This window comes from Gouania willdenowi, chromosome 2, assembly GCF_900634775.1.
Source record: "Gouania willdenowi chromosome 2, fGouWil2.1, whole genome shotgun sequence".
Lineage (NCBI taxonomy): Eukaryota > Metazoa > Chordata > Actinopteri > Blenniiformes > Gobiesocidae > Gouania > Gouania willdenowi.
In genome coordinates this window covers 5,978,640-5,990,920 of record NC_041045.1, presented here as the reverse complement: position 1 = coordinate 5,990,920, position 12,281 = coordinate 5,978,640, and the positions used below count along the sequence as shown (strand labels likewise).

The following is a 12,281-nucleotide window of genomic DNA, read 5'->3' as shown; positions in this document are numbered from 1 at the left end:
GGATAATTTTCAGTCATTTTGTTGTTTTGTGTATTATGAGTACGTTTTGCTTAAATACTATATTATACGGGTGAATTGTGACTATTCAGTTATGGTTGAACTTGTTAACGTCCCACTGATCCCTTCACCAGCTCACAGCCTCACTGAGAGTTTCCCAACTTATCTCACAGAAGAGTCGATAAAAAGAAACTTCTCGTGTACGTGTGCAGTTTAATTGGCTATCAAGATGCTACATAGAGTTTATGATTAGCATATAAAGAAAATAGACACAGACAGTGGAACAGTATGATTGGCATGATTACAAGTGTGACCTATCCACTGACGGAGAACAGAGAGGAAGGGTCAAATTAGCGTTGGATCGACTGTCGCAGACACAAAGATGTGAGGGAATTGAAAAGGGACGTGAAGTTCTTATTGGAGACTACGTTTAACTCCAATGTGGCTTCAAACACACCGTGACAAAGAACTGCACTCAGAGGACGGCTGCCGAGTGTATAAATATAGACATGAATGAGCCTTTCATCTCAGCTTTTGTTTATGTCACTCCAGGATAATGTGCTATCCCGAGCATTCACACACACTCACACATTAAAACTCATCGTCTCTTTCAAACAAACTCAGAAAGGAAGAAAGCCGCTCTGGCCTCGTCTGGAGAGCTCAGGGAAACCTGTGAGCATTCAAGGCTGCAGAACAAGCAGCGTGTAAAAGAGCAGCGTGGCTAAAAAGGCTGATCAGACAAGGTCGCCACCTTTGAGCATGCTCCATACTCAAGTGGTCCGCTTTTACGCTCTTCCCATAACTTGCAGTCAGAGAAAAAGAGCGAAATGTGGAGAAAAATATCAAAAGGCTTTTCTTTCTATTTTCCAGCCACAGCTTCAGCAACAGCACAAACCGTTTATTATCAGCCATATGTGGGTGCACTTAGAGAGGTTCACCGTGCACACAGGTGGGTGGTGCTACTTTAAAAACACAAGTTTGCATGACAACAACTGCAAATCATTACTGCACCAACACTGAAACACGAAGGAGAGACTTTGACCCACAAGCTAAACTCACAAAGCGTGCAGTAGGGCTGTTCATTGGCATGACGATACAATATGATTCACGATTTGCATGTCACGATACAAAAAATATATCAATATATCCCGATACTTTAAAAAAACATGAGTAAATTTGGATCAATACGATAATCGTGCAGTGAAATATTGCGATATATAGTGTGCAGTGGACACAAACGTTTTCATATATTACCGCACATCCTGCATATGACGGAGGGGACGGTTTAATTTTTTAAAACTTATTCCGTGCTAAAATGACAGCTTTAAGAGTCACAATTTTCTAAATCATATCTTCACATGAAGATAAAATCTTGCGTGATCAAACAAGATTTAACAACGTCAACTGTTTCTGTGTTCCAGGCAACTCGGAACTCGGAATATTCCGACCACCTACTTGAAAAACACCTCAGTCCACAGAAAAATCATATGAAACAGAAGATAATCTGAAAATTCCTTGTCAGGAAGAAGAAAAGTTGCGACAAAAACAGCCTGATTGTCTTTACAATGTGTACCTTGCTTTACACACAAACTTTCTGTACATTTAAATTACAAAAGTAAGTGTTTAAGACGTTGATTAGTTTAATACACAACAATTTGAAATGCAGTTTATCATGAAAGAAGGTTTTGGATCATTCCGTTTGCTCATGTCTGAACTGAGTGAAGTAAATCTGAAACGATACCTCCTGACTTGAAACACCACCACGACTACAAACCCACAACACATTATCGCTCGGTATAATTGCATTGTATGTCAGTGTTGCTGGTCGCACCACTGTGTGCGAGTGAGAGGAGTGTTTCATTATCAGGCTCCTCGGGGGAGGAGCCCACCGCTGAGTTGTAACGGGGACTTTGTTTGTCTCTTCCCTGGGATGACAACATGAATGTGATCAGAAGCTGCACCTCATGCAGGCTGAGCTTTAATTGCATCAGAGGCCGAGTGACGGCGAGGCGAGGCCGTCGTGGAGACAAGTAATGAGTGACGAACCCTTCGGGGGACACGAACACATTGACGACAAACATCTAATGAAGATGGGTTCACGGGGCTTTGCTCCTCAATGAACACAACAGGAGGGCGGCTTCTATCAGGTGAGAAGATATTGACAATGCTGTGAGTAAATCCATCCCATATTTCCCACATGTGTCGCTCTTACTGTGCTTGTTCTGTTTAATGAAAAGTAAATCTCGATGTGAGGAAATGCCTTTGCAAACATCTCCAGCGCAACGGTTTGGATCTAAGTGTGATTTTCTGCATCTTAGAGTGTGCTACTTAAAAAAAATCCTGTGTTTTTTTTTTTTTCTTCCAGCGGGTGATGAATGGCTATTGATTTTCATAGTGAGTACGGCGAGTTCAGGGAGTGTGCGGAGGTAAATGAAATGATTCCTCAGGATGGATCAATACAGGTTCAGGGACACTTAGCGGAGCTGCTTGGTTAAGAGAGGCAGATGCTACAGTCGTCAGGCTGGTGCTGCTGTTCTCGCCAAAAAAAAATCAGGGTGACAAGTGAGAGGCAGAGAGAAGAAGAAAAAGAAGAAGAAAAAGCAGGAAAAATGATTAGGTTGTAGGCCCGAGCTGAAGAAAAAGAGTGGCTGGAAATGTCACGGCTCTAGAAGATCTTTCCATAAACTAAATGAGGTGCCACTTGGACCTCCAAATGTTAACAAGACAGCTAAAAATAGCTTGAAACACACGAGGGGGGAAAAACAAGCGTGTCTCACAGAAACACTTTCATTCCAACATAGTTCCCCACATGCGAACGCGACACTTACCCGATGTGGGTCGTGATCCAGGACGCGTCTCCGTGCTGCGTCCAGCTCCTCGTAGCCTGGAGCCGCTCTGCCTGGCTGGTGCTCTCTCCACAACCCCTGGCCACGCGGATCGCTGCAGCAACACACAAAAAAAAGAGAAGAAACAATTAGGTACTCGATATATGATGATCAACGGTGAACTGCTGACTTTTGTTTTCAAATTCTCAGGACATCCCACTCACTTCGGTGTCAAATAATTCTGAAATTTTTACCAATTGTTCCTTAAAAATTGAGATATGGACAATTTAGTGAGGGGGGGTATGTGTCGATTTTCAACTGTCCTTATTTTTCTTCCATTTTCAGCTTCCAATATCTCAGGAACTACACCATATAGGAAACTGAAATTTGGTATAGTAATACAGCTTCACATACTCTTAGAATATACATAAATATCTGCTATACATCCGATCCAGTGGACATGCCAGTCCCTCATATTTGTTTGTCAGGTTTAGAGGCTCAAATATGTTTGGGCCTTAAGTAAACAACTTAGCATATGCCTCAGCACCCTGTAATTTAATCAGATTTGAGCTATGTACATAGACAGGTCACATCACTATTGATTAGTCAGATATATGCATTGGTTCTTGGGTGACAAAAACGCTAGAAGATAGTACCTGCTCCGTAAAATTTGACTAAATTTGGGAAGTTATTAGTGAGGATGCGTTACATCGTTTCTAATAACCTAATAGCCGTTGGCTCAATCGACACTACCAACATGCACAGAATGCAGAGACCCAGACCTTTGGCTATCAACACCCCCCAACAAGGAACCTTTGTGTATTATTGAATCACGTTGCCAGTGACAGTCACTGTTAGGCCCTACGTGATGAATCCACCTCCCTATCTTTCTTAGCTGCTCTGTGACACCTTCCTGACAGCCAGACACATCATCTCCACAAAGCTGTGCCGCGGAGAAGACGTCAACGCCTGAAGTGAACATTTCGCAGCTGACAGAGGAAACCAAAGTGGGAAATATAGTTCTGAAACTGCACGTGCATCATCTGATGAAGATAGCTTTGCCTTTTTCTGTTTAACGTCAAATCAAGCTATGAGCGATACCAAAATGATGACAGTGACCAAAGGGCAAAATAAAACACCAGAAATTGATGGAAAGGTGTCTCTGACTGCCAACCAGGAGATAACAAGAGGACAGAATGAGAACAAAACCTGAAGAGAACCACGATCAGGCTCTGCTCGCTGGACCCTGATCCTCGATAAGCTGTACACGCCTCACAGTACAGAGCCGGGCGTGCATAAACAAGGTGCGCACGTACACAGAAAGCATCAGAGTGGCATGCCTGAGCGAGCACAATCCCTCTGGATGTGCAAACGGAGTGAGACACGGTGCTGCCATTTATCTGTGTTTACTGGCTGCAGTGCAAACAGCCGTCTAATATTTGACATCGATATGCTACTTCCTCAGGAGAGCATCCATAATGCAACGCCGAAGGAAAACGCTGTACATCTACAACTGTAACCTGAACTTTCCAGAAGAATACATATTGATACAACTACAAAAACACACACACTCTTCATTATACCAGCGTGGGAAGCACATAGAGAGGTTCATTAGGTAGCTACATCGCTAACGTGTTTAAGTCTCTCCTGTGGCTCCGCCTTTAAACAGAAAGCCTGCCTGAGACTCTGTTTGTGTGCATGCGAAGATTGTTTCTGGGCGTAATTCGATGCCTTCTGACACAGTGTGTTGGTATTTGCGGAGTCACACACTCAGATATAAGATAAACAGCTGACTCTGCAAATCCACACTGGTGGGTGTGCAGTAAGGTCTCCAAAGTTCTCCCTCTTCAATGAAAAGCCTGTGCACGTTGCTCTGCAGTGTGAATTAAAATCATTAGGCCGAGTAGATGCTAATTGCAGCTTCTTGAGCTTGTTTTAATGACTAGCTGTAACACACGGTAATCAATACTAATCTCTGCATCTCCCTTCTTTCTACTCCTGCAGACAACCTTGTTATTAAGATTTTCACACCTAATCTCTCGCATTATTTTTTTTTTACTTATTGTTCTTTACGACTCCTTTTCTCCACAGTCAAACACACCCTCAGAGAATAGATGCACGAAGCCGAGTTGGTATATTCTCGTCTTCTTGCTAACCTTCTCCTTACAATCCCATTAGCCAATCCCTGGGCCCGTAATTAGGGCTGCCATTTTGATTGAGCATGCGTGTCGCTCTCCAAATGAAACAACACTGTAATTATCTCGTTATGCTGCAGCCTCCATCTCTGACAGCGCCAAATATTATCCCACTGATGGAGGACAGAGGCTGATTGTGGATGAAGCGTAGGGTGGAGGGAGGTGCTGTGCTAGATGTTTGATGGGCGGTTTTTTACAAACACTTCAGACTAAGTCCTGTGGATGAGTGTGTGTGTTTACGAGGGGTGAGGTGGGCGACTCTTTCGTCATGGGTGGTTAATAACAGCCTGTCTGCAGGCCTGAGGCCAGGAAGACAACTGCTCTCATCGCCAACGATCAACAGATTAGCGTCCTTTAATACAGTTAATGGCAACAACACTATATATACAAAGTGAGAGTCTGCAGAGGCTTTTTCTCTGTAGTTATCATCAGGACAGAAAAACCATTCAGCATCGTCTATGTGCAGACGAGTTGACAACTACGAACTAAAGTAATGGTATTACACAAATGCAGAATAGATTTTGTTTATATTTTACACCAGAAGCTGAATTCTATTAAGATCCTTATCAATCAAGCTTTTTTCTCTGATTCATTTCCTAGGAGCTCTGCAGAGCAGGATTTGATGAATATACAAACACTTTGCATAAAAGCTCACTTTCTGCCGCTCGTGAATCATTTTTCTATTATAGTGTTAATATACAGAGTACGGTTATTTGGGAAGCATCTGAAAAAGCGGAGAATGTTGGTCTTTTTTATTGAAAGGGGGAGTCTGGAATTCTGTTTTTCTTGGTGAAATGGTTCTTCCATCCTCAGTAGGGTTGGGCATTGTTTCAATTTGACCGATTCCTCTTCCAATTCCGATTCCGATTCCTAACAACTCGCGAGTTCAATTCTTTTAAGAGGGTAAAAAAAGGGACATGTTTTAAATGAGCTTGCTATTCAGAGGTCTTCCTGGATGAAATGGTCTGAACCTCTCCATGACTTTTAATCCTATGAACTTTTTACTTTTTATTAACTTTACTAGGAAATTCTCACAGCTAGTTTATAAATATCAAATTTATGAACTTGAATATACATTTTTAAAATTTTATTTTCCTGGGGCGACGGCCAGGGTGAGACGCAAACACTTCTGGTGGATTCTTCTTTGTTGGTGCTTTTTCTTCCGTTCGGCATACTGGGTATCAAAAGTAAGCATTGAAATTTAAAAATTTTAAAGATTCCGGGAGAATTGGAAAGTTAGTCCCGGGACCAATTGATACTCAAAGGGCTTGAAAAGTGACACAAAGGTTGATGCTCACTATTTGCTTTGTGCTATTCCCCACCTTGATAGTAACAAACATGGAGAATAAATGCTTTCATTAGAAATGACATTCATTAGTGCTCATCCTTGGGCAAAACTAGTGAAACTAGCATGTGCTTGTGCAACATTTCAGCATTTTGCGGTGGCAGTGCACTCTACAGGAGAAATTAGTTGAATATTCTATTTCATTCATATTAAAAAGAGTCTGGCTGTGCAGGTTGATCTGAGAGTACACTCAAGAATGGAGGCATTGTTTGAAAGAGGAAGACGGTTTAAACAGGAGCTGGAAATGAAAGATATGTCGCACGACATAATGAGAGCAAAAGCAAACAGTGAGAGGAAAACAAGAAAAAGTTAGAAAAGAAAAACCAGCAGGATTGGAGGGAGAGAGAGAGAACAAGCCCTCAGGTGGAGAGTGTGAGGAAAGTGAGAGAAGACTAATTAGGAGTTGTGCTTTATCGCTGGCTGCTTTGGTGACTTGCTCTGGTTGTTGTCGGGTGATTTAAACACAAAGCATTCAGAGTGGGCGCTCCCTCACACAGGTTATTCAATGTTGGTTTTCCTTGTGCACAGTGCCCAAAATAATAACAATAGGAAAACCAAGGGACTTTTCACCTGTGATTGAACAAAAACACCAAAACAAACAAAACATTAACATGTGTGTCACCAGCAGGCCTGATAGCGCAGGAGATTTAAAGTCAACATTCTCAAAGGTTCTGCTGCTGATGTATAAATCTGTGAATGCACTAGAATCCATCAGTGAGATGCTAGTCGGGTATAAACCCAGCAGGTCTCTCAGATCTATGGACACAGGTCAGATAGTGGAGCCCAGAGTTCACACCGAACATGGTGACACTGCTTTTAGTTGTTATGCTGCAAAGAAGTGGAACAAACTGCAGCAGAGCTGAAGTCAGCATCCAATTGGAAGATTTTGAAGTTCAAAGCTTGTCTTTTCTCTACTGCTTATGACTGAGAGGGAGATTATCAGTCATTTTATTGTTGATTTAATGTTGATATAATGAATTTATGGTTTATTTCAATGTTTTAAAGTTTTTATATTTGCTTTTTAAAACTTTTTTATATTTTCTGTTGAATTGTGTTGCAATGAAGGTTTGTAATCTCTAAACTTGAACTGGGTTTTGCTTCTTGCACTGTGCTTGCATACATATGAGCGACAACAAATTGAGTTCATTATTCGTTTAGTTTACACTTGCTTTTGTTTAGACCTTATTTAAACATTTTACATTTTTGGTAAAAAACCAGCCAACAGAGCCCAGTCTGGGCCAAGGACTGTTTTTAAATAAGTGCCACTAAAGACATTTTAAAGACAAAGAAAATAACAACAGACTAGTACACGGTCTAGTCAAATAACAGGGTTAATCATTGTGTTTTTATTTAAACTCCTCCTAAAGGAAGAAAATAAGATGTGTTTCTCTATAGAGAGATAAATGTCATCAGTGTCAATGAGTAGTCTGCACACGCTAGGTCTCCCTCGCTGTGTCTGAATGAAAGGACTGTGTTGTGTTATTATGGCGAGGAGTGGAAAAAAAAAAAAAAAAAAAGCTAAAAATGACACAAAGAATCTGGAGCTAAAAATATCATGTTGCCTTTGCCGAAATATTTTAACAATTAGTCAAGCCTGTCAAAAGTGATTTAAGAGCTGGACTTGTGTAAACTTAGAGGCGTGTAATCTCTGTGCCAGCACTTGAACCAAAAGAAAAATCCACTGATGTGTCACTTACATGGCTTACAAGCTCGCCCTGGTCTTCCTTTTTTCCGAGCACAGCCACACTTTCCTCCAACACACCTCTCAGAGTCCTCACATCTCTGCACCCTGGCCTCCTTCACTGGTGCTTCTCTTTCATCTCCTCTGTCCTCTTTCTTGCTCTGGCTACAAAGACTGCCTTCTGGCTAATAAAATTTGACAAGCATAGCTAACCTTTTTCCTCCACAGGTCAGCCTCCAGCGCAGCTCTAATCAAATGTGACGCTCATCACGGCACACACCTGCCATTGAAGGCCTAATAAAAACGTCCCACAGTAAATTAGGCAGACAGTGCTGCTTGTTCCCTCCTGAGGGCTTTGACAGAAATGCAAATGCAAATGTTTTTTTAAACACACACACTGATGCAGAAGCATGCAAAACACCCATCACCAACATCGACAAATGCAGATATTTCACCATTTAAATCCTACAATGACTCCCTTTGGTATCATGAACATTTCCATCTGCAGCATCATTAAAAACAAGTCATGTACAAAGATAAAAGAAAGTGATAAGTCGATCCCTGGGAAACAATAAAAATTTGCATTCTCCAGCTATAAAAGACCACTTTGTGTGAACATCAGGCACTCCGAGACAGGAACATCACATTTACACCGACGCACGCACACGCTGCAAGTGCACGCTTATGATTTTTGTGGAAACGCATAAAACTCACAAGACCGCACACACCGAACTGTTGCTAGGATACGCCGGGCTTCCTCTCAGAATTATTACATGTGGGTGGCTCAACGCACGTCTATTTCTGAACGTGTGCGCATGTGTGTGTGTGTCAAAAAGTTATGGCAGGCCGTATGTGTTTGGACAATGTGGATGAGCCCGTGATGTATGACATCATTGTGGCAAGTTCGGAGTTTTAAGGGCAAATATGTGAAAACTCACTTTATTTTGTGCATTTTATTCATGTGTATGTTCAGTGATGCTTTTAAGAATAAGTAAACCCTGAGGTTTTGGCTGGGCAGTTAAGACACGCCCCGTCAGTCTAACAGCAGCCCCCATCTGTCAGTCGACAGTTGTTAGCTTTTATTGAAGGGGCGGGGCAAACAGTTTGTGACCTTAGAAACCACCAAAATGTCACAAACCACCATTCTCAGCAAAGAGCAAAATGTGATTGTAATAGCTGGATTTCAACCCACAGAGGCAGTCATTCTTACGTTTTACCAACAAAATACCCTATATTAAAATACTTTGACTAAAATGTCAAGAGTTGGACTAGAATCACACAACCACATACATGTTGGTTTGGGGTTTAGTTACTCTTTAAGTAAAGTTATCTTTAATTAATCACACTCGATGTCATCATTTTATTATTTTCTGTGGAGGTGTTTTCTCACAGTTTGTATTTCTCTTCATGGGTTATATTCCTTTCTTGTGTATTGAACCACCTGTCCTGTCAGTATAGTGCAGATAGATTGTGTAGAGCTGTTTTTGTCTTCGTTTGTCTCCACACAGGTGAAGCTTAGCTCACTGATTGCCTTCCCTCACTATTTAGGGAGTGCATGCAACACTTGATGGATTGTCTTTGCTGTCTTTTCGTGTTCCCAGTTTCTGAAGCTTTGCATTTTTGAGTCTTTGTTCTTTTTGCTTTTCCAGCTTCTATTATTATTATTACTGTCTTTTGCAGTTTAATTAAAAAACAGACTTGCCTCTCTCTCCTCCCTGACAGTTATCTTAGTCCTCGTCCTCCTCTACACCAAAGTATTCTTTTTTTTAAAGATTCATAATCATCTACAAATAATTGTTATGTAATTGCTGAAATTGTTTTGCTGAGGTGTTCAGCAGGCCTGTCACTTTGTGGATAGGCCTCCGTTGATCGCTGCTAAAGCTCCAAAGGTTCAAACAAATGTTATACAGCCATTAAACTGCCAGCTTCTAAACCCTGACTTAAGACCCATCTTTCCTTTTTGGCTTAAGTGTTTTTTGTTTGAGGGTTTGATCCATTCTTGGCTGTTTAAACTGTTTGACTCTTCAATCAACAGCTGTTTGCTTTCAATGTACTTTTCCAAGTAGATTTGGTTTGTTTGACTTTGACTTTAAAAGCCTGTATTAACCACTGTTACTAATACCTGCTAATACATCAACACTGAACCCTTCTGTCTATTGATGAGTTCTTTGCTTTTTGTTGGAAACAAGCTCGCAACTGTAGAAATGCAAAAAATACGCTATAGAAAGTAAGTAAATACATTCATTTTTTTGTTCAAGCAATTCAAAAATGACTTTGGGGAAAATAATTCAACTTGAAAGTTAATCAGTAAAAAGCTCAATTCATCCAAAAAACCTCGTAGTGCAAATGTTAACTGCAAGTAAATGGGTTATGTTCCCGATGTGTCAAATGCTTTTTTATTAATTATAAAAACAGGCATCTAACAGCGTTATTGATGCTATATTTGTATACTTTGTCATCTGTGGAGACACCCTGCTATAGTGACATAGCAGCTCCTCATCCATCATGCCAATGTTCAGGGCTAAAATACACATTAAAAGACAAACAAAGGAGGGACATTATATATCTGAGATGAGGATGGTGAGACAGTCGAGGAGAAGAGGTAATGAAGTAACCAGCACTGGGGCATGAGCGCTAAAGTGGTCTAAGAGATCTGTCAGCCTGCTAGACTGTGGCTAATTATCTCTCCTCCTCCTTTGTCTGCACCCTCTTCTCTCTTAAATTCACTCCTTCTCCAATGTACTGCTCTACTCTCCACTCTCTTGACACTCATTTGCAGCTTTCTCTTGTCTTTCCTTTCCTCTGTCTGCTTATTTCTGTCTCCCAAGTCCAACCCCTCTGTGTGTCTTCTGGTATTCTGGATGAGTTTAGGTATCGCGAGCACAGCTTTTGATTTGCAAGTCAATGCTATTCTTTTCTCTCTCTCTCTCTCTCTCAAAACAATGCATTTGCACAAAACTTCTCTCCAGATTCTCTCATGTTATCCCTCAGGCAAAAGCAGCAAGATGAGCTTCAAAATCTTTTGTAGAAATGAAATGCGGAATTAACCTAAATGAGAGAGCAAACCACTGCCAAGTGCCAAATCTCCTGTTATCCAGATATCTGCAGTTATCTGGATCAGTGATCCTGATCACGGTGCCATGACCATTCATACTTATCCCAAATAATAACCATACAGTATAGGTCCAATGTATGGACACCCTATTTTTTCTTTTTAGAAAAATCACAATGATGTAAATGCGCAATTCTGATCCAATCTTGATGAAACTGAATACCGGCAATTGAGGAACCAACCGTAACTGAGTCAAACTTAAAAAAATCAGTCAATTAAGAAATGAGATATGAATTTTAGAAATTTTGCCAAGCACTAAGTCTGTGCCTATTTCACCAAATATAAATCGATGGGGTAAGGATATCATTACAGTGGGACGGGGGTCTGGCTTTAGAAGAGATTTAGGAGACTTCTACTTTGCAATACATGTAAGTTCAAGTGATGGCCAAATGTGGAGAGCAGATTGTAAACAGGTTTTTTGAGGTTTTACTTTCAGGTTTCCACATTATTAACAACAGAAGCCCCCCCCCTCCCTTTCCTTCCCCTGAAGGTTCAATATAGCTCTGCGAGGTATAACTAGAAATTAACACTCAATAAATCCAACAGACTGGAGCACAGGAGGGGGTGCTTAAGCTCTGGGCTCGGGCCCCCCGTTGCAACTTTTCCTTGAAAGCTCCTTGATGATACCATCGCAAATGTGGTTCAGCTGTAACACTCACTTAAGGAATCGTAGGATTAGACAAAGCATTAGGGCTACTCATGTCCAGTCCTCTGTGCCAGATTAAAACTGCACTTAATGCAAGGAGTGTTGGCCTGATTGCCAGTCGTTACCCCTTAAAAGCCTCTTTTTTAAAAGCCCCTGTTGCAGCGTAGCATCAACAGCTGGCTCAGAGCTAGAGCTAGACGGCAAGGTGACAATATGGGGTACAGAGGCAGGAACAGTCCCCATAGTTCAAGAGATGGACACTTCAAACCTATTAAAGTACATGGTTGAAGTGATCAGTTTTGTGCGTCCGTTTACGAGATTCCACATCCCACAATGCAATGCAAGAAACAATTTCGACAATGTCAACTAACGGAGTATTTACAGTGGACGATTAAAACAAACTTTCAAGCAACAATAATTTTTTTGACCAAATGATCTAAGAGGCCAACAATAAGTTTTTTTTTTTGACTTCACAAGTAG

The 12,281-nt window shown here is 41.2% G+C and overlaps 1 protein-coding gene across 3 annotated transcripts in view; it reads right to left on the bottom strand.

The window, feature by feature from the left end:
- pard3ba (par-3 family cell polarity regulator beta a) overlaps positions 1-12,281 on the bottom strand; it is a 162,375-nt gene that overhangs the window by 31,284 nt on the left and 118,810 nt on the right. For all 3 annotated transcript variants that reach the window (XM_028470453.1, XM_028470464.1, XM_028470472.1), the window contains one exon: positions 2,826-2,937. In XM_028470453.1, coding sequence (XP_028326254.1) covers positions 2,826-2,937 — 112 coding nt within the window. The remainder of the gene's footprint in view (positions 1-2,825; positions 2,938-12,281) is intronic.